The 18,779-nt window shown below is 40.4% G+C and overlaps 2 protein-coding genes across 5 annotated transcripts in view; one reads left to right on the forward strand and one right to left on the reverse strand.

Moving 5' to 3' along the window:
• The window catches only part of LOC113661975 (potassium channel subfamily T member 2), a 105,542-nt gene extending 96,850 nt beyond the window's left edge, over positions 1 to 8,692 (forward strand). For 3 of the 4 annotated variants that reach the window (XM_047808232.1, XM_027176547.2, XM_047808234.1), the window contains 7 exons: positions 889 to 1,000; positions 1,134 to 1,235; positions 1,425 to 1,508; positions 2,539 to 2,667; positions 3,623 to 3,974; positions 4,846 to 4,930; positions 5,112 to 8,692. In XM_047808232.1, the coding sequence (XP_047664188.1) occupies positions 889 to 1,000; positions 1,134 to 1,235; positions 1,425 to 1,508; positions 2,539 to 2,667; positions 3,623 to 3,974; positions 4,846 to 4,930; positions 5,112 to 5,235 (988 nt within the window). In that variant the 3' untranslated portion in view covers positions 5,236 to 8,692. The remainder of the gene's footprint in view (positions 1 to 888; positions 1,001 to 1,133; positions 1,236 to 1,424; positions 1,509 to 2,538; positions 2,668 to 3,622; positions 3,975 to 4,845; positions 4,931 to 5,111) is intronic. The other variant, XM_047808233.1, reaches the window with a different exon arrangement.
• Positions 8,693 to 9,508: 816 nt separating this feature from the next.
• Positions 9,509 to 18,522, reverse strand: trim35-12 (tripartite motif containing 35-12). Its single transcript, XM_027176507.2, has 6 exons — positions 17,670 to 18,522; positions 13,681 to 13,776; positions 13,319 to 13,549; positions 12,659 to 12,681; positions 12,437 to 12,555; positions 9,509 to 10,933 (listed from the first exon to the last, which is right to left on the reverse strand). Exons 1-6 carry the CDS (start codon positions 18,192 to 18,194, stop codon positions 10,374 to 10,376), a joined length of 1,554 nt encoding a protein of 517 aa, XP_027032308.1. The 5' UTR covers positions 18,195 to 18,522; the 3' UTR covers positions 9,509 to 10,373.
• Positions 18,523 to 18,779: the final 257 nt, after the last annotated feature.

Below are 18,779 nucleotides of genomic sequence, written 5' to 3' on the forward strand. Positions count from 1 at the left end.
GAGACACATCGCATCGTGTGATGTCATCACAACACGTGTTTAGCCGAATTACCCTTACGTTCACGTTTGAAGAAGACGAGTACAGTATGATGAAGAGTCCTGTGCTTGTGATTTCACCGATTCGAGAAGTTATCCTCGAAAATACGAAACATACACACAAAAGGAAAATATCTACAAAATAAAAGGAAAATATCAACAAAATAAATTTAAAAAACACCACAAAATCCTGGAGGGACTTAAATGTAAATTCCTAGAGGAAATTTAATTAAAGTTCGTTAGCTAGATGACGAAACGGCAGCTTTTTTATGTTGTTGTTTTTTTATTTTCCCATTGCGTTGTCACTGATCCTCAACAACATTGGCACATTCAACTCAAACACACACACACACACACACACACACACACACACACGTAAGTACAAAAAAATTTGCAGTTACCCAAGACAAAAATTCTGCCAATGAAGTGCAATGCCTTTAAGGTAATGTTTATTTCAAATGAAAATCCATTTCAAGATTAGCAAGAAGTTTAGCGAGCTGAAACTTTAGCATCTCTGGCTAACTGAACACCTTTGAGCTATGAGACATGACTTGAATTAGTTATTTTTAATCAGCTAAATTTAGCATTAAGTCTAAAGTTGAAATGAGAAAAAAAAAACTGTAAACAAAACTATCTGGGTGTCTGAAGTCGTATCTGGAGCTTCAAATTTAATATGTGTCCAAATTCTTGTGCCCAAAGCAGGGCTGAGATAACAGCACATAGCAACGGTTGCTAAGCACTGATTAGAGGGCTTGAGTGAATTTTGATCCTTTATCTTTTTTGATATTTTCACTAAAAGTGTTTAAGTGAACATTTAAACAAAGTGAGTAAACAAACTGTTTTAACCCGCAGGCTTTTCCCAGCTCTCAGCATCATCACGGAGCTCACGCACCCAGCCAACATGCGCTTCATGCAGTTCAGAGTGAAAGACCATTACTCACTTGCCCTCTCTAAACTGGAGAAGGTCAGTCTCGTCTCACCACTGTGTGCTTCCGCTGCTTAAACACAGAGACTCAATATCCTGCGCTGTACTGTAAGCTAATCAGTGTGTGATTTATGTCTCCACCACCACCACCACCACCACCACCACCCTGTAGAAGGAGCGGGAGCGAGGCTCCAACCTGGTCTTTATGTTCCGCTTGCCCTTCGCTGCAGGGAAGGTGTTCAGTGTCAGCATGCTGGACACGCTGCTGTATCAGGTAACAGCCGAGTCAATAATCCACACTAACGTGTTCTTCGTGTGATGAGTTAAGAGCAGAAAGTGATATATGCTGGATAATGAAGTGTTCTCTGTTGTGTGTGTGTGTGTGTGTGTGTGTGTGTGTGTGTGTGTGTGTGTGTGTGTGTGTGTGTGTGTGTGTGTGTGTGTGTGTGTGTGTGTATGTAAGTCCTTTGTGAAGGACTACATGATCTCTATCACAAGATTGCTTCTGGGGCTGGACTCCATGCCTGGCTCAGGCTTCCTATGTGCAGTGAGTATAAACATCAATGTCGTCCTTGTCGTCATCATCGTCATCATCATCATCATCATCATCATCATCATCATCATCATTTTCACTTCTGGTTGGTCAGAAGGTATTAATTAATAACATATAACAGCAGCTTTGAGAGTAGTGCATCTTTGTCATAATGACTGTTGAGAGGACTATTATAATGTACCTACGATCATCATGGGGAAAATGATGGAGCATGAAGATCACAAGGACAGACATGATGATAATGATTGTGGTCAAATTGGGCTTTGATGATCATGACTGACATTAATGACAATAATGATGATAATGGCAGTAACAAATATAATGACTGTAATAATTATTATAATGACAACAAAGGCTAGAATAACTGTAATGATGATAATAACTATGATGATGATGATGATGATGACCATGACTATAGACTGTTGTGATGACAATAATGACTATGATGATGATGATCACCATGATTAAAGAGACTGTGGTGATGACGATAATAACTATGATGATTACAACAATGACTATATCTGTAATGATGATAATGATGATGATGATGATCATGACTATGAAGATTGATGATGATGATGATGATGACCATGACTTTAGACTCTGGTGATGATGATAATGACTATGATGTTGATGATTACTATGACTATAGACTGTGGTGATGATGATAATGACTATGATGATGATAATGATGATGATGATGATGATGATGATGATGGTGATGATGATGATCATGATGACCATGATTATAGAGACTGTTGTGATGATGATATGATTGATGATGATTGATGATGATAATGACCATGACTATGGTCTGTGGTGATGACGATAATGACTATGATGATGACAACAATGACCATAATATCTGTAATGATAATGACAATAATGACTATGATGATGATGATGATGATGATGATGATGATGATCATGGCTATAGAGACTGTAGTGATGATGATATGACTGTAACGATGATGATGACGATGATTATGACGACTATGATTACGACTATATATATTATCTTTAGATGAAAATCACAGAAGAGGACTTGTGGATCCGCACTTACGGCCGGCTTTACCAGAAACTCTGCTCCTCCACAGGAGACATTCCCATTGGCATCTATCGCACAGAGGCTCATAAACTTCCCGTGTCTGAGGTGTGCACACTAAACCAAACCACTACACAACCTAGTGTACTGTAGCCCAACAAACCACAACACAACATAGTGTAGCCCAACAAACCACAACACAACATAGTGTAGCCCAACAAACCACAACACAACATAGTGTAGTGTAGCCCAACAAACCACAACACAACATAGTGTAGCCCAACAAACCACAACACAACATAGTGTAGCCCAACAAACCACAACACAACATAGTGTAGCCCAACAAACCACAACACAACATAGTGTAGCCCAAAAAACCACAACACAACATAGTGTAGTGTAGCCCAACAAACCACAACACAACATAGTGTAGCCCAACAAACCACAACACAACATAGTGTAGCCCAACAAACCACAACACAACATAGTGTAGCCCAACAAACCACAACACAACATAGTGTAGCCCAACAAACCACAACACAACATAGTGTAGCCCAACAAACCACAACACAACATAGTGTAGTGTAGCCCAACAAACCACAACACAACATAGTGTAGCCCAACAAACCACAACACAACATAGTGTAGCCCAACAAACCACAACACAACATAGTGTAGCCCAACAAACCACAACAAACCCACAGGACAGTAAAATATTCAGATTTATAGTTTAAATGCTTTTTAACGGATTTAAAAGCCCCACTTTATGTATTTTATTGCCCAGCTTTCAGAAAAACAGCAACACAAATCCCTATTTAATTAAAACCACAGGCAATAATATTTACACAGTGGACTAACAAGAGGAAACCAATTTAAATGTAAATATCACCCATGATTTTCAACATCTAGATGTACATTTGATATCTTGGAGAATTGGCATGAATATTGTCTCGATACCCTGATCATTTTCTCTGATCCTTATTCAAGCAGTAATTCCATACCTAAGTGTTTTTAACTTAAGAAGCTACTTTTTCAAGTAGGTCATGTATGTCCTCTTTCTCAGTCTCAGGTGTCCATCACAGTGGAGGACTATGAGGACACTCGGGAGCTGCGAGAGCCTCTGCTCTGTCGCTCTGGTCCTCATCGTAACTCAACCTCTTCTGAGCCACTGTCCTCATCCTCATCATCCTCCCATGCCTCAGATCACCCGCTGTTAAGGAGGAAGAGCATGCAGTGGGCACGGCGGCTGAGCCGGAAAAGCGGACGTGGGTCGAGTGGTGCCAAAGGAACGGGCAGTGCTGCGGAGAGAATCACGCAACAGAGACTTAGTCTGTTCCGCCGGTCCGAGAGGCAGGAGCTCAATGCGCTAGTCCGCACTCGTATGAAGCACCTCGGCCTCTCACCTTCTGGATTTAGTAAGTGTGTGTGCGTGTGTGTGTGTGTGTGTGTGTGTGTGTGTGTGTGTGTGTGTGTGTGTGTGTGTGTGTGTGTGTGTGTGTGTGAATCCAAACACCTAAGTTTTGTAGAAACACCATAAGGTAACTGTCCAGCCTTAAGGTAACCTGGTAACAGATGATATGTTTGCTTTGAATTTGATGTAGAGAGAATAAACACACACTTTTTTGCCCACTTATAATCAACCAAGCTGTCAGATGAATAACCAGAGCAGACAAGAAAATATACTCACCCAGTGTCTGAGGTTTGTATCTTATACCTTGGACCATAAACCCTGGGCATTAATATGAAGTTGTTGCTAAGAGACTTTTCTTTGGGAAGGCTTAACACCAGATGTTGGAGTGTGGCGGCAAGGATTGGTGATCATTCAGATCTCCACAAGAGCATTAGTGATTAGATCGGACTCTGATGTTAGATGTTTGAGAAGGCTCCAGTTGTATTTTATCCCAAAGGTGTTGAGTTGAATCAGAGTCAGGGCACTGTACAAGACGCTTGAGTTCTTCCACTCCCACCTTCACTTCCATACCATGTCCTTATTGAGCTCAGGGGTTCGGTGCCTTGCTCAAGTGCACCTCGGTCGTGGTATTGCCGGCCCGAGACTCGAACCCACAACCTTAGGGTTAGGAGTCAAACTCACGACTTTATTGTATTCTGTTTCCTACTTTGTGGTAAGACCACATGTGAGTGTGATGGTCAGGGATGCACATACTGTACTTTTGGCCATATAGTATACTTCCATTTTTCAGTTCTTTCTCCTAAGTGTGCTTTGTAAGCTGTATCACACTCTGTGCTCTCTTTCCCTCTCTTTTTTTCCATGCTGTCTGGTGTAAGATGGGATGAATGACCAGGGCAACAGACTCTCCTACATCCTCATCAACCCCTCACCTGACACACGACTTGAGCTGCATGATGTTGTGTAAGTGTGACATCGTAGACATGACAAAGCGAACCCTAATACTAGACTAATAGACTAGACAGAAGTTGTGCACCATCCTGTCACTGGTTGTCTTGTGATGGTGTATCTGAGTACATTGGACTTTGGAGAACTGTCATTTCTGCAGGATCTTAGCCATAGTTGTGTTTGTTTTGTCCTGCAGATATCTGATCAGACCCGACCCTCTGTCTCTGGTGCCTAACCAGGGGAGCGGGCGGAAACCTTGTGTCAGCAAATCCGACACGGATCGCCACCGGTTTAACACGCAGGACAGCACACACCTCTGATCGCACACCTGCACAACTACACAGCGGCCTGGAAGTGTGTGTGGGGTGTCTGTGTTATGTGTGTATGTGTGTGTATGAGAGAGAGAGAGAGAGAGAGAGAGAGAGAGAGAGAGAGAGAGAAAGAGAAAGAGAGAGAGAGAAAGGAGACCCAGAGACCGGAGAAGACTGGACTGTGAACTGATTCTGATCAGTCATTTCTTTTCTATTCAGAAGACCCGAACGCATGGACAGGTTACATTTTATTTATGCACCGGTTTGGTTTAGATTTGGTTTTTACTTCTTACCTTTTTTCGACTTTATGGAAGCCGAGGCCACGTAAGTGCATTTAAACGCAAGTCGTAATTTCTATTAGTCTACGTGCATGTGAATGTATGTTCAGTAGCCAACATTGCCAATCCATTCTGGACTGCCAAAGGAACAACGCTGCCAAATGTCTGTTAAAGGAGGAATAAAAATCCTCTCTGTCTCATAAGAAGCCCGTCGTGTCCCTTATCGGCTCTGTGGTTCATCTCAGAGAGTTAATTTATCCTTTTTTTTTTATTTACACCCCATAGCAGGGATATCAAAAAAGCTCCCTGTAGCATTTCAACATGTGCCAACAGCACAGCAGCCAAACAAAAGCTTATTAAACTGGCAAGGACCCATATAAGTGAACTTTATTCCCTTCTCCGTCTGTTTTTGCCCTTTTTGAAGGAGGCTGTTGAAACTTCTACATGTTTAATGATGATTTAAGTGTTTTTTTTTACACTTAGGATCATTTCTGTACACCAGTCATCACTGTGTTTAGCGACGTTAGTCTTGATGAGGATTGTGGATTTGGCTCTTCATTTATTTAGCTTTTTAACCCTGTTGCTTAACCTATCGTTTTTGTCCTCCGTCACTCGACTGTGTAGTTGTTGGCATGCGTAGAGAGGAGCCTGCATGCCAGAATCGCACCCCTACCGCTTTGTGCTCCAGCTGGCGTGAGGGTATACGGCTGTCTTTATTCAGTGCCATTCACACACAAAGGCATTATGTATGAAATAAAAAAATAATCAAAACACCAAATCACTGCCTTTTATGAGTCTCATTGTGAAGCAAAAAGCTGTTGATGAGAGACCATGTGAGTCACAGCAGCTAGAACTGAATCAGTATAGAACTCTGTTTTAACCCTGTGTAGAACTGCACAATGCTGCCCTCTCCCACCACAGCCAGTGACTGACCACACCTATACACTCAAACAAACTCCAACCACGCCCATCTGCACCTACAAACTCTGACCATGGACATTTACACCCACAAACTCCGACCACGCCCGTTTGCTCCCACAAACTCCGACCATGCCCATCTGTTCCCACAGACACTGACAACACCCATGCACTCCCACAGACACTGACCACACCCATGCACTCTTACAGACACTGACCACACACATCCACTCCCACAGACACTGACCACACCCATCCACTCCCACAGACTTCGACGACACCCATGCACTCCTACAGACACTGACCACACCCATCCATTCCCACAGACACTGACCACACCCATCCACTCCCACAGTCTCTGTCTACACCCATCTACTCCCACAGACACTGACCACACACATCCACTCCAACAGACACTGACCACACACATCCACTCCCACAGACTCTGACCATGCCCATTTTACTCCCACAGACACTGACCACACCCATCCACTCCCACAGACACTGACCACACCCATCTACTCCCACAGACACTGACCACACACATCCACTCCCACAGACTCTGACCATGCCCATTTTACTCCCACAGACACTGACCACACCCATCCACTCCCACAGACACTGACCACACCCATCCACTCCCACAGACACTGACCACACCCATCTACTCCCAAATCGCCTGACTACTACTGTGAGAGACTGGTTCAATACGTCTGTTCAAACGATAAGCACTAAAACAACCTTAAATACTATAACAAATTTCTAGCCACATTAACGTATCACCACTAGACAATAATTATAGAAATTTCACGTCATACGTTCACTGGAAATGAGCATAAGGCTTCGTTTCTCAGGAACAAGAACGCCACTTTTGCCTCCTGGTCTTGATTACACACCGACACTTTGCATCTTTGTAAAGCCCTCACACTCTTTTGGCTCACGAATATAAATAGACACATTTACTCAGATTGATCAAATGCTTCATCCTGCAAACAGAGGAGATGAATCATCACCTCACTGCTAATGGCACTCCAGTTAATGCTCTCAAGCCCTATTAGTTACAATTAGTCACAGATGCAATATTTCATTTCTCTTTCTGTCTAGACTTAATGTGATGTCAATTCTCTAATGGATTTAAGCTGCGAAGTCACAGCCACCACCTATACCATCTACTGGAGGACAGAACAGACTGTTCTTCCAGCACTAGCGTATATAAACTGTAAAATGCAATATAAGCATGATGTATTATGCTGGGTTATAAGGACTGGGCCTTTTAAACCTATGAATTAAACTGAGAATGGGAACAAATACATTAGAAATTGGATCTAATGGGGATCGATTGCCCTCTGTGTGTGGAGTTTGCATGTTCTCCTCAAGCTTCAGGGGGTTCCTCCAGGTGCTCCAGTTTCCTCCACAGTCCAAAGATGTGTTGTAGGCTGATTGGCATCTCTTCGCTGTGTAGTTTGTGGGTCTGAGTGAGTGTCTGTGGTTGTACCCGAGGTAGGATCCCCTGGATATATGGATGTAAGTATGGATGGATGGATGGATGGATGAAAAGAAAGAAGGAAGGAAGTTAGGAGGAAAAGAAGGATGGGATGATGGAATTGAAATAAGGAAGGGATGATGTATGGATGCAAGCGAGAAAGGAAGGAAGGAAGGGATGATGGATGAATGAAACGAAGCATGGATGGATGGATGAATGTATGGATAAAAGGATGGGTGGATGGATAGAGGGAAGGAAGGAAGAAAGTCCTAATATCCTGGTCAGGAATTTGATCATTGACTCACTAATGAATGAAGATGGTTTACTGAGGGGTGTTATAACAGCGTGTGCACTGGACCTTCACAGAACTGAATTATTTGCTTGTCTAAAATCTGAAATATACAGATATGATATAGAGATGATATATACAGATATGAGATATATACAGATATGAGATATACAGATATGATATACAGCAGATATGAGATATATACAGATATGAGATATATACAGATATGAGATATACAGATATGATATATCACAGAATTAAGTTTATGGAGTCGGACATTTTTGGTACTGTTTAATTGAACAAACGAAACAATACAATGGTAAGAGCTCTTCCATTCGAAACAGCCAGTCGTGAGCTCGGATCATCGGCAGCTCATTTAACTTAACGCCAGCCATGTTACTGTCATTTGGCCGTATTTTTCTCATTAACACCTGGTCAGAGCCGAAACCTGCTCTGCTTTGGTTCACTGTCTGCCAAAACAAGCCAGTCGTAACAAGATCCTGTGGGCACTTGGCTTTAGTGACACGGGATCTGGTTTGGTCTTTTCAGGCCAGCTTAAACATGCTGACTTCTCTGTGTGTGTGTGTGTGTGTGTGTGTGTGTGTGTGTGTGTGTGTGTGTGTGTGTGTGTGTGTGTGTGTGTGTGTGTGTGTGTGTGTGTGTGTGTGTGTGTGTGCTAAAGGAAGATCTCTCCTCTGCTTCTCTGAGTACACACTGATAACGCAGCTCTTTGCCACTGCTTTTGTCAATAAAATATCAAGCTGTTTTTTTTTTGCGGGAGGTTATGTATTCCTTTTGCTCATAAAGTCTCTACAACAAGAACTAACCCCAGGAAATGTAACAGAGGATAATGTTTTAGACCACAGCAATTTGCCTATTTATTTATTTATTTACTTGTTTGCTTGTTTATCTATTTGTTTGTTTGTTTGTTTGTTTGTTTTAAATGACATTATAATTTAATCTTTTTAAATGTTACGGATCCTGTAGTTCCTGTAATCACAAGCACTACTTTGTCAGAGCTGCTGTTTATTCATTCATTCATTCGTTTTCTACCGCTTGTCCGAACTTCTCGGGTCACGGGGAGCCTGTGCCTATCTCAGGCGTCATCGGGCATCGAGTCAGGATACACCCTGGATGGAGTGCCAACCCATCACAGGGCACACACACTCTCATTCACACACACACACACACACACACTCACACACTACGGACAATTTTCCAGAGATGCCAATCAACCTACCATGCACGACTTTGGACTGGGGGAGGAAACCGGAGCACCCGGAGGAAACCCCCGAGACACGGGGGGGAACATGCAAACTCCACACACACAAGGCGGAGGCGGGAATCGAACCCCCAACCCTGGAGGTGTGAGGCAAACGTGCTAACCACTAAGCCACTGTGTCACCGCTGCTGTTTATATTATATTTAAATATTGTATTACATTATAAACCACCATAATGAATGTAAAAAGCATAACTAATGAGTAATGTTATGATTAATGAATCACATGAATAAATAAATAAAGCTGGTAAGAATATGCCTAGATTGTTAAGGTGCCAATAAATTCGATCTCAGCTGTTGCCTCGGATGATGTTACACCGGTGTTAGCAATCTAATGCTTTAGTTTGTCTTCTGATCCGGTTCCCTTAGGGTCAGAGTTCCGTGTGCCTTCACGATCACAGCAGCATAAACAGAACAGAATTAAACCCAGAGAAAAGGATTTGTTACGCTCGGTGCTCGACAACTCCCTGCCATCAGAGATTAAACCGAGCTCCAGGAGGTGAAGCTGCAATAATACGGGAACAGCTACGGCGTCGACCGTATCATGGAAATGTGCTTAAGAAGTTATTAACAACTGCTTTTAATCTTGTGTTTGGTGTTCGTGTGAATAAAATAATAGAACATTTCTAAGCTGTTAAAAAAAATCTCCTGGTTACATGATTTCACTTAAACACACACAGTTATAGAAATGATTTCTAATCCCATTCTCTGTTCCCTTCCGAGTCTGGTTCCTCTCCAGGTTTCTTCCTCGTATCATCTCAGGATGTTTTTCCCTGCTACGGTCACCTCAGGCTTACTCATTAGGGATACATTTCAGAGATAAATGTTTCTATACTTCTGTAAAGCTGCTTTGAGACAATGTCCGTTGTTAAAAGTGCTATACGAATAAATTGACATGTTACCAGAGGCTGCTGTTCCACACAGCTATTTTAACCGGGCAGATCTTCAGAGGACCCGAGTTGCTGCCGTTGATATTGGCGCCGGGGCAGAAGAAAGGGAACATCCTCTCAGTGAAGTGCTCATTGAAGGTGTAGATGGGTGTCAGGTCCAGAGGGTTAGAGAAGCTGACCTCGCCAGCATCAAAGTCCAGCTTCACCCTGATTCTCTCGAGATGGCCGGTCACCTTCAGCTTCGTGGGCGGAGACGTCATGGCCGTGTAAATGCCGTCAGACAGCGCGATTGTCCAGAAACCTGCCTCTGGACCACCTGAGACTTTCCCTTTTCTGGCTATGGACTCCTTGACCACACCGATGACCCAGTCGTTGTTGTTCTTCACCTCAACCTCCCAGGCGTGTCGTCCCGACTGAAAGCCCTCGGATCCCAGCACGAAGACAAAGTGGTCGAAGCGCTCCGGGTTGTCGGGAAGCTTCTGCATCATGCCACTGTTGCTGACGTGGGCCAGGTTTTTGCTCAGCCTCAGGCAGGGGTAGGCCGTGTTGGCATCTAGTGTCACCGGAGCTAAGAAGAGGACGAGGTATCTTGTGGTTATTTATGACTCGGAATTCTAAAAAATGTATTCAAACTTCCCCAAAAAAGTTCAGAATAGCTTTATATATTTGTTTGTTTGTTTGTTTGTTTGTTATTTAGTTTCATTTTAGTCCTCAATAATGTGCTGATTCTGATTATATACATAAACTGTTGAGTCATAACTATTAGATTTGTCCATTGAAAGCAGAATTTCGTTACTTATTACTGAGTTTTTTTAGCAATAAAATACAATGAACAGATTAAAACATCCGACATAACTTTTGCGCGTGACCAATATGTTTTACCAACTTGTTACCAATTTGAAATTAAATTTGCCTTTATATTTTTACTTTATTTTCCAGTAATCCTGTAATAAACAGCTTTGTGGGCGGAGCTCAATTTGTGATGTCACAGTATCGGTTCAACATCTTTGATACAGAATCCCAAAGGGTTTCATTGCTTATTTGACAGCCATTTTCTCAAGGATTATATTTTATTAAAATATCCATTTACAGTTACATTTAAAGGTGGGGTCTCCGTTGTTTGAGAAATGCTGCAGAAAACTGCGTTGGGCCACCAAACAAAACAAAAACAATACAAACGTGGAGCCGACGAGCAGAAAGGGGCGGGACTTGCCGATGTGGGCGGAGAGAGTGTTCGGTGCGCATGTGTGACATTAGCAGAAAGCGGTTTTAACATTGACATGGAGGATAAAAACAAAGAAAGAAAGAGAAGAAAGACTTACGATAAAGACAAGAAGTAGGACGTGTTAATATAGGATCAGCTTTCCAGCGCTGGAGAGAACTGAAGGAGCAGGAAGTTGGCCACATATTCACAGGTTGGAGTTTCCCGAGTCAATAACTCCTGAGCTAAACGCTGTTACTACACAAATAACACCTCTTTTCTATCGTAGTAATGTAGAGAGGCAGCTACAACCGCGTTTTGTGTAGTAACAGCGTTTAGCTCAGGAGTTATCGACTCGGGAAACTCCGACCTGTGAATATGTGGCCGACTTTACTTAAGACGCCGAGGCGCTTTTTCCTTCTCGATAGGTGAGTAACGTTGGTTTTGCTTTGTTACACAGAACTAATATATGTCTTTGTCCTTTACATGATTATGCTTGTGTGGCATTTTTGCTTGTTTGTTTATCTACAATCGTATTGTTCTTCCCTTCAGCTATGATAAAGACACGTTTCTTTCTGTTAGTCACCTGGGTTACGTATGTATGTGTGGGCGGAGCTATCGATACAGGGGTGGGACTCATTTGGGTTAAGGGTGTGTTTGTTTTGGTGATTTCAAATGTCAACATTGGCTTTCAAACAACAGAGACCCCACCTTTAATGATGTGGAAGGGATATTAGTTACAACCAAAAAAAAAAAAAAGAAGGAAATGACAAAAAAAAATGCAATATCCTGGAGGAGCTGATGAGTAATGCTTCATCTAAAGCTTTGACCTCTGAGTCTGTGACCCTGAGAGCATGTGGGGAAGCTTACTGTATTCCACCAGGGCCTGCATTTTCTCCCACAAGCTGAACTTCAGACAGCTGACGTGTTTCGCCACATTGATGAGAGCAGATGGAACTTTCACCGGTTCATTAAAGGTTAATTGTGTCCTGCAATTACATCAGATTCACTGTGTACATGCTGTAGATTCATAATAAATGTAGGATAATTAGATAAAGTTGGATAAAAGTTATCAGTCATGCAAACACTTACCTCTGTTTTATATTCTTATAGTGCTAAAAAAAAGAGTAAAATCAGAAGAAATTATAAATAATAATAATAATAATAATAATAATAATAATAAACTTTATTCATACATGTAAAATGTAAATGCAAAAAAAGCTGTCAAACAAATAAAAAAGTAAAAAGAAATAAAAAAGCCTTTCAATAATGTTAATAATAATAATAATAATAATAATAATAATAATAATAATAATAATAATAATACATAAATAAACAAATAAATAATGATAATAATACTATTTCAAATAAAAAGTAAATGGTAAAATAGGCTAATTATAATTATAAATATAATTATAAAATACACCAAATAAAAGTAAAAGAAAAAATATATATAATAAAAGTAAAGAATATGAAATCTAAAAATTTATAGAACTATAAATTTGTTTTAAAAAAGAAATAAGAAAAAGGCCCTTTAATAATACTAATAATAATAATAATAACATAATTATTATTATATCAATATGTTATTATTATTATTATTATTATTATTATTATTATTATTATTATTATTATTATTATATAAAAGTAACAAACTGAGAGAAAAGGTCATTACATTTTTAATGTCATTTCTTAAAGAATTGAAATAAACAATTTTATTAATAACATGTTAACGTGATAAAACTTGCATACCTTCAGGAACACGGCCTCGCTGTTGGACATTTCATCGTCGATGGTTCTGACGGCGTGGGAGAACATCAGAATATCCCGTGAGAGGTTGTCAGTGTTTTTCTTCATTACATGCAACTTCTCCTCCTCTTCCTCAGCCAGGAGAGAGATCCGCTCCAGCTCCTGTTTATTCAGGAACTGTCTGAGCTCTTCAAATTCCTCTCTGATCTGTTTCTCTGCCTGCTGCCTTTGGTTCTGTCCAAAAGGACAAAGAAAAGACATCACAATAAAAAAGGAGAAATTCTGCTGTTAATTACTTGTAATTGTTTTGTTCTCTGTGAAAAATGTTCTGGAAGGTTCTGACTTTTCTCTCACTCCGTTGTTACCTTGATGTGGATGGTGATGTCGTCGTGCTCCTGCTTGGCCTCGTAAAGACGACGGAGGTTTTTCTTCATCGGCACCAGCTCCTTCTTCAACTCCGCCTGAAGACAAGAGCACATAAGGACGACTAAGAACTAAAGACAAAAATAATAGTAAATAACTAAACAAATAAATCGGGGTATGTATAAGAAGGAAACACTGCTTTTGAGTCGAGTGACTAACTTCAATTCTATTTTATTGTGTATATATAATGAGTATATTAATGTGTATATAATGTGTTTATAGTATGTATATACGGTCGTATGTAAAAGTTTAGGCACCCCTGACAATTTCCATGATTTTCATTTATAAATATTTGGGTGTTTGGATCAGCAAATTTCATTCTGATCTATTAACTAAGTGAAGGACACTAAAGTAATATTTCAGTAGTGGAATGAGGTTTATTGGATTAACAACAAATGCGCAATATGCATCGAAACCAAATTAGACGGTTGCATAAATTTGGGCACCCCAACAGAAAAATCACATCAATATTCAGTAGAGTCTCCTTTAGCAGAAATAACGCTTCCTATAGCCTGTAATGAGTGTCTGGATTCTGGATGTATATGACTGTGTATAAAGTGTATATAATATGTGTATATAACGTGTATATAATATATATATATGTGTGTATATAATGTGCATATAAAGTGTATATAAAGTGTATATAATTTATATATAACGTGCATATATAATATGTATATATAACGTGTATATATGTGTATCATATGCATATATAACATGTATATAATGTACATATATAATGTGTATTGTGAGAAAATTATTTTAAGTCATTGTTTTATTTCCTCTTAGTTCTAGCACATTTTTGTGTATCATGTAGAAGCCAAATCAAGTTACAATGCTAGTTAAATTCAAACATTACTTTAGACTTGTGGTTTCTGTATCTCATTAATATGAAAGGAAAGGGGCAAGGTAACTCAGGTTATCATCTGTCCCTTTGTGCCATTTGTCCCATTGTTTATGGTGGCTATTTGATTCAAGGTCTGAGCAAGACTGTTATGATAATGGGATTAAGGGTGAAATTCCAGGACCTGGTGTGGGGGCTGTTGAATCCTTTCATGTTTTGATTGTTTTGTCGCTATCTGAAGAGACTGCCCCCTAAAATGGGTATATTTACAATGTATTACAACTTTAAGTCAGACTTGATGACTGCAGCGCCCGTGCCAGTACGCTCTGACTTGCAGACTCGTTTCATCATGTATCTACAATAAAGACTACTGCACAAGGATATCCAAGTCTCCTGGTCTTCTCTGGAAAAACAGAGTATTACAACAGTATATAATATTTGTATATAATGTGTATATGATGCATATAATGTATATATATAAAATGTGTATATAATGTATATATATAATGTGTATATAACGTGTATATAATGTATATATATATAATGTGTATATAATGTATATATAAAATATGTATATTAAGGCATGTGTCTAACAAGATTCTATTTTTTAACCATCACCACACATCCAGTAGAATCTTAATAACAAGTTCCTCTGAGGTTCTCTGGGTTCTTTATTTCCTACCATGCTTCTACTCAGAACCCTCTCTGCAAGAGTCTGGTGTGTATTTAGGGTTCGGAATGGACTTAAGGTGGGAGACAATCTGAATAACACGGACACGCTAAAAGGCAAAAAAGCGTTTTAAATGATTTTTAAATCAACGAGAGCTCCTGTAAAGTCTTTTACCTCCACCGTGTCCTGAGTGTTATGTGTTAAACTTTTCAGCTTGTTGTGAAAACATGCCGGGATGAAAGAGAATGATGTGGGTGGACAAACACACACACACACACACACACACACACACACACACACACACACACACACACACACACACACACGTGCTGGACACATGCAGACTGCGTTCTCATTTCCCTCCATTCTGATTGGTCAGTAGGTGTGGATTCATTTTGTAAAACAGCAGCTCTTACAGCTCCAAATTGCACACTCATTTCACTATGGTACTGTTTCTATGGCAACAGCTTACACATGGCAGCATGACCGATGCTCCACATAAATGGATTTATGTTTTATAACGTTCGTGTCAGGAGTCTTTAGTGTCAGCGCTTGGTCACAGTCAGCTGTCCGGTTTTACCACATCAAGAAACAAACAAAATGTTTAAGGCCGCTATAATAGAACTGATCACTGACTTGTTCAGATGTTAAAATTAAAATCGGATAAAGAACAATCCCAATGTTTAATCATTTCGATTGAGGAATATACAACTTTTATCTTAGTGAGGGGGCGTGGCTAAACCTGTTACCAGGTGACACATTCTTTTGAAGACCGTGATTGGTTGTCATATATATATATATATATATATATATATATAGGAGTGCTTTTAAAATCTGCACACTATCATTATTAAATATTGTACACAACACTTTTCTTCTCCCTCTTCGCCTTTCAGCCATTTTTTTTAATAAAGAAACCTTTATAATCCTCTAGGGCTGGGCGATATGGCAGAAAACTGTATCACGATATCAGTGTTTCATATCGGTCGATATCGATAATTATTGATATTTTTTATGCCCCATTTAAAATAAGGTCCAGGAGAAAAATATATTACATGTAAACATTTTTATTTTAAACTGAACCTTCCTCTGATCAGAATCCCCTCAGTTATTAAGACAGAAATGTCAACAACCAGGAAACCTCCACTAATTATAATGTTAACACGAGTCTAAAGTCAGAATGAACACTTAACTATTATCTCTTAACATTTAAGGTGCAAAATGAAAGCAAATGTAATAAATGCTTAATAAAGTGTAATAAAATAGTGCAAAGTGTTAAATATAAACAGAGAGAAACGGTCTTGCATAATTTGCAGACTTATAATATCCAAAAAGCTGCCATACTGGCGAGCTGACGTTTCCTCTATTATTTACAATTTCCTCGCTCGCTGTGGCTCATTTCCTGCTCATCAGTCGCCGGTTAGTGAAGAGGAATCCAGCAGACCGGCACGAGACGACGATACGGCGCAACCAACATGATACTGTTACATGATTGGCTGTTAGCGTGTCACTCCCTACATTGCTAGGTTACCAGAGAGTGATTGCCTTTGTTAATGCAACCAAACTTGCTTCGCAACCTCTGTTTTCTTCCAACGAAGAATAAAAACTATTGAACACTTTTTTTATTGATATCGATCACATGTCTATCACGATACATATCGTTATCGTTTATCGCCCAGCCCTATAATCCTCTTAAAAGTCCTTCTCACGACTCCTAACACTTTTTGAGCTCTTAAGGGTTGAGATGCTCTTATGAAGAACTTTTATCTTTACTGGGATCTTCTCTTTAATCGTAAGCGGAAACGCCCACATTTCTAAGAATTGTCTTAGAATTACATCACTAAAAGAAACTCTATACACTAATTTATAACCTTTATAAATACAAGCCCTGGATCATAATAATAATATCAAAGTACTGATGGAGTGTTAATTATTTATCTCAAACAGCATGACAGTGTGTTTTATTTTCTTTTTTTCATTTCAATTTAAAAAAAAATCTAAATAAATGATATTATATATATTATATATATAATATAATATATATATATTGGTATATATTGTTAGACTTAAAGTTTTTTTATTTTATTTTATTTAATGTTCTTAATAATTATCACTATTTAATGCCGTAATCTGAATGACATTTTGACCTTATTTTTTTTAATAAACTGATGCCCATGGTTTATATGGAAGGTTCTTTTTTATTTATTTCCTAATTAAAATGCCATGTTTGTAGTTTCCCCAGAAATAAAGCCTGGCCTTTTAGCGGTGTGACAGCGTGCTGTGGGATTTATAGCCGTTTACACAGCTGACATTAACATTGTTGTCATGTCCTGTTGTTTCCTCTATCAGACTAAAGGTCAGTGTTGTAGGGAGCTGATAATGTCAGAGGATCATTTTGGTTGCACGGTGAAGCTCACCTTAAGGTCATGTGCTGCTTCCTCCATGGGACAGACGCGGTGGCCTTGGTGCTTCTTGGAGGTGTGACACACGCAGCACAGCAGCTCTTCTTCATCGTGGCAGTAGAGTTTGAGCGGCTCTCTGTGGGTGGGACACAGGTCTAACAGCTTGACGGTGGTGCCGGGAGACGACGGCGGCGTGCTCAGGCCCTTCTGTTCCTGCGTCAGCGTCTCACATACGTTCTTCAGTACGAGGCTGACTGTGGGCTCGGTGAGCGAACACCTCCTCCTGCACACGGGACACTCGCGCTTAGGTGTCTTCTTGCTCCAGAACTGGTTCAGGCAGGTTCGACAGAAGCTGTGGCTGCAGCGCAGGACCACGGGGTCGGCGAAGATCTCGCAGCACACGGGACACGACAGATGGTCCTCCACGGCCGAGCGGCAGCTCGAGGTCAGAGCTCGAGGACGAAGAATCGTCGTCACTTTGGGGTTCAGGAGCACGCCGCCTCTCCCGGGCTGAGAGGAAGCTCTTTGTCGTAAAGGCATCGCTCACTAGAGTCTTTTTTTTTTTTTGCAAAAAACCTGCTTTGGCTAGTCTGCAAACTGAAGGAGTGGTGAAAACGTGACCCTTTCTGACTGCAGCTGCCTTTTATATTCGACATCGTTCACCGTTTCAGTGACTACGAGGCGTCTTGCGTCAGTCGGAGGAAAACAACCAGCACTTGGCACACCGGTGAGATGTTTGCTGTAAACAGCACTGTTTTGGAGACTCAGACGATGTTGACCAAAGCAGACACGGCCGCTCTGTGCTCAGGGCATCGTAAAGAACATGTAATAGAAGCGTTTCTTCATTCTCACAGAAGCGTAAAAAAACAGACTACAGTATAAAAAAAATACGCACGGTTATAAAATCACCGTCTTATGTTAACACAAAAAACAGATCGGATTTTGTCAGACCTCTGTTTATCGTGTCCACACGCAATACACATCTGCACGAGTCTGAAGCCATGACTAGACGGTCGCTTGTACGCGGGTTCACTCAGAGAGAAGATCGATATAATATATAATAAACAGAATCCTGTGTTAGGAGATCTGATGCTGTCTGCTGCTAAAAAGTGGGGATGTGGTAGC

Source organism: Tachysurus fulvidraco, chromosome 24, assembly GCF_022655615.1.
Source record: "Tachysurus fulvidraco isolate hzauxx_2018 chromosome 24, HZAU_PFXX_2.0, whole genome shotgun sequence".
Lineage (NCBI taxonomy): Eukaryota > Metazoa > Chordata > Actinopteri > Siluriformes > Bagridae > Tachysurus > Tachysurus fulvidraco.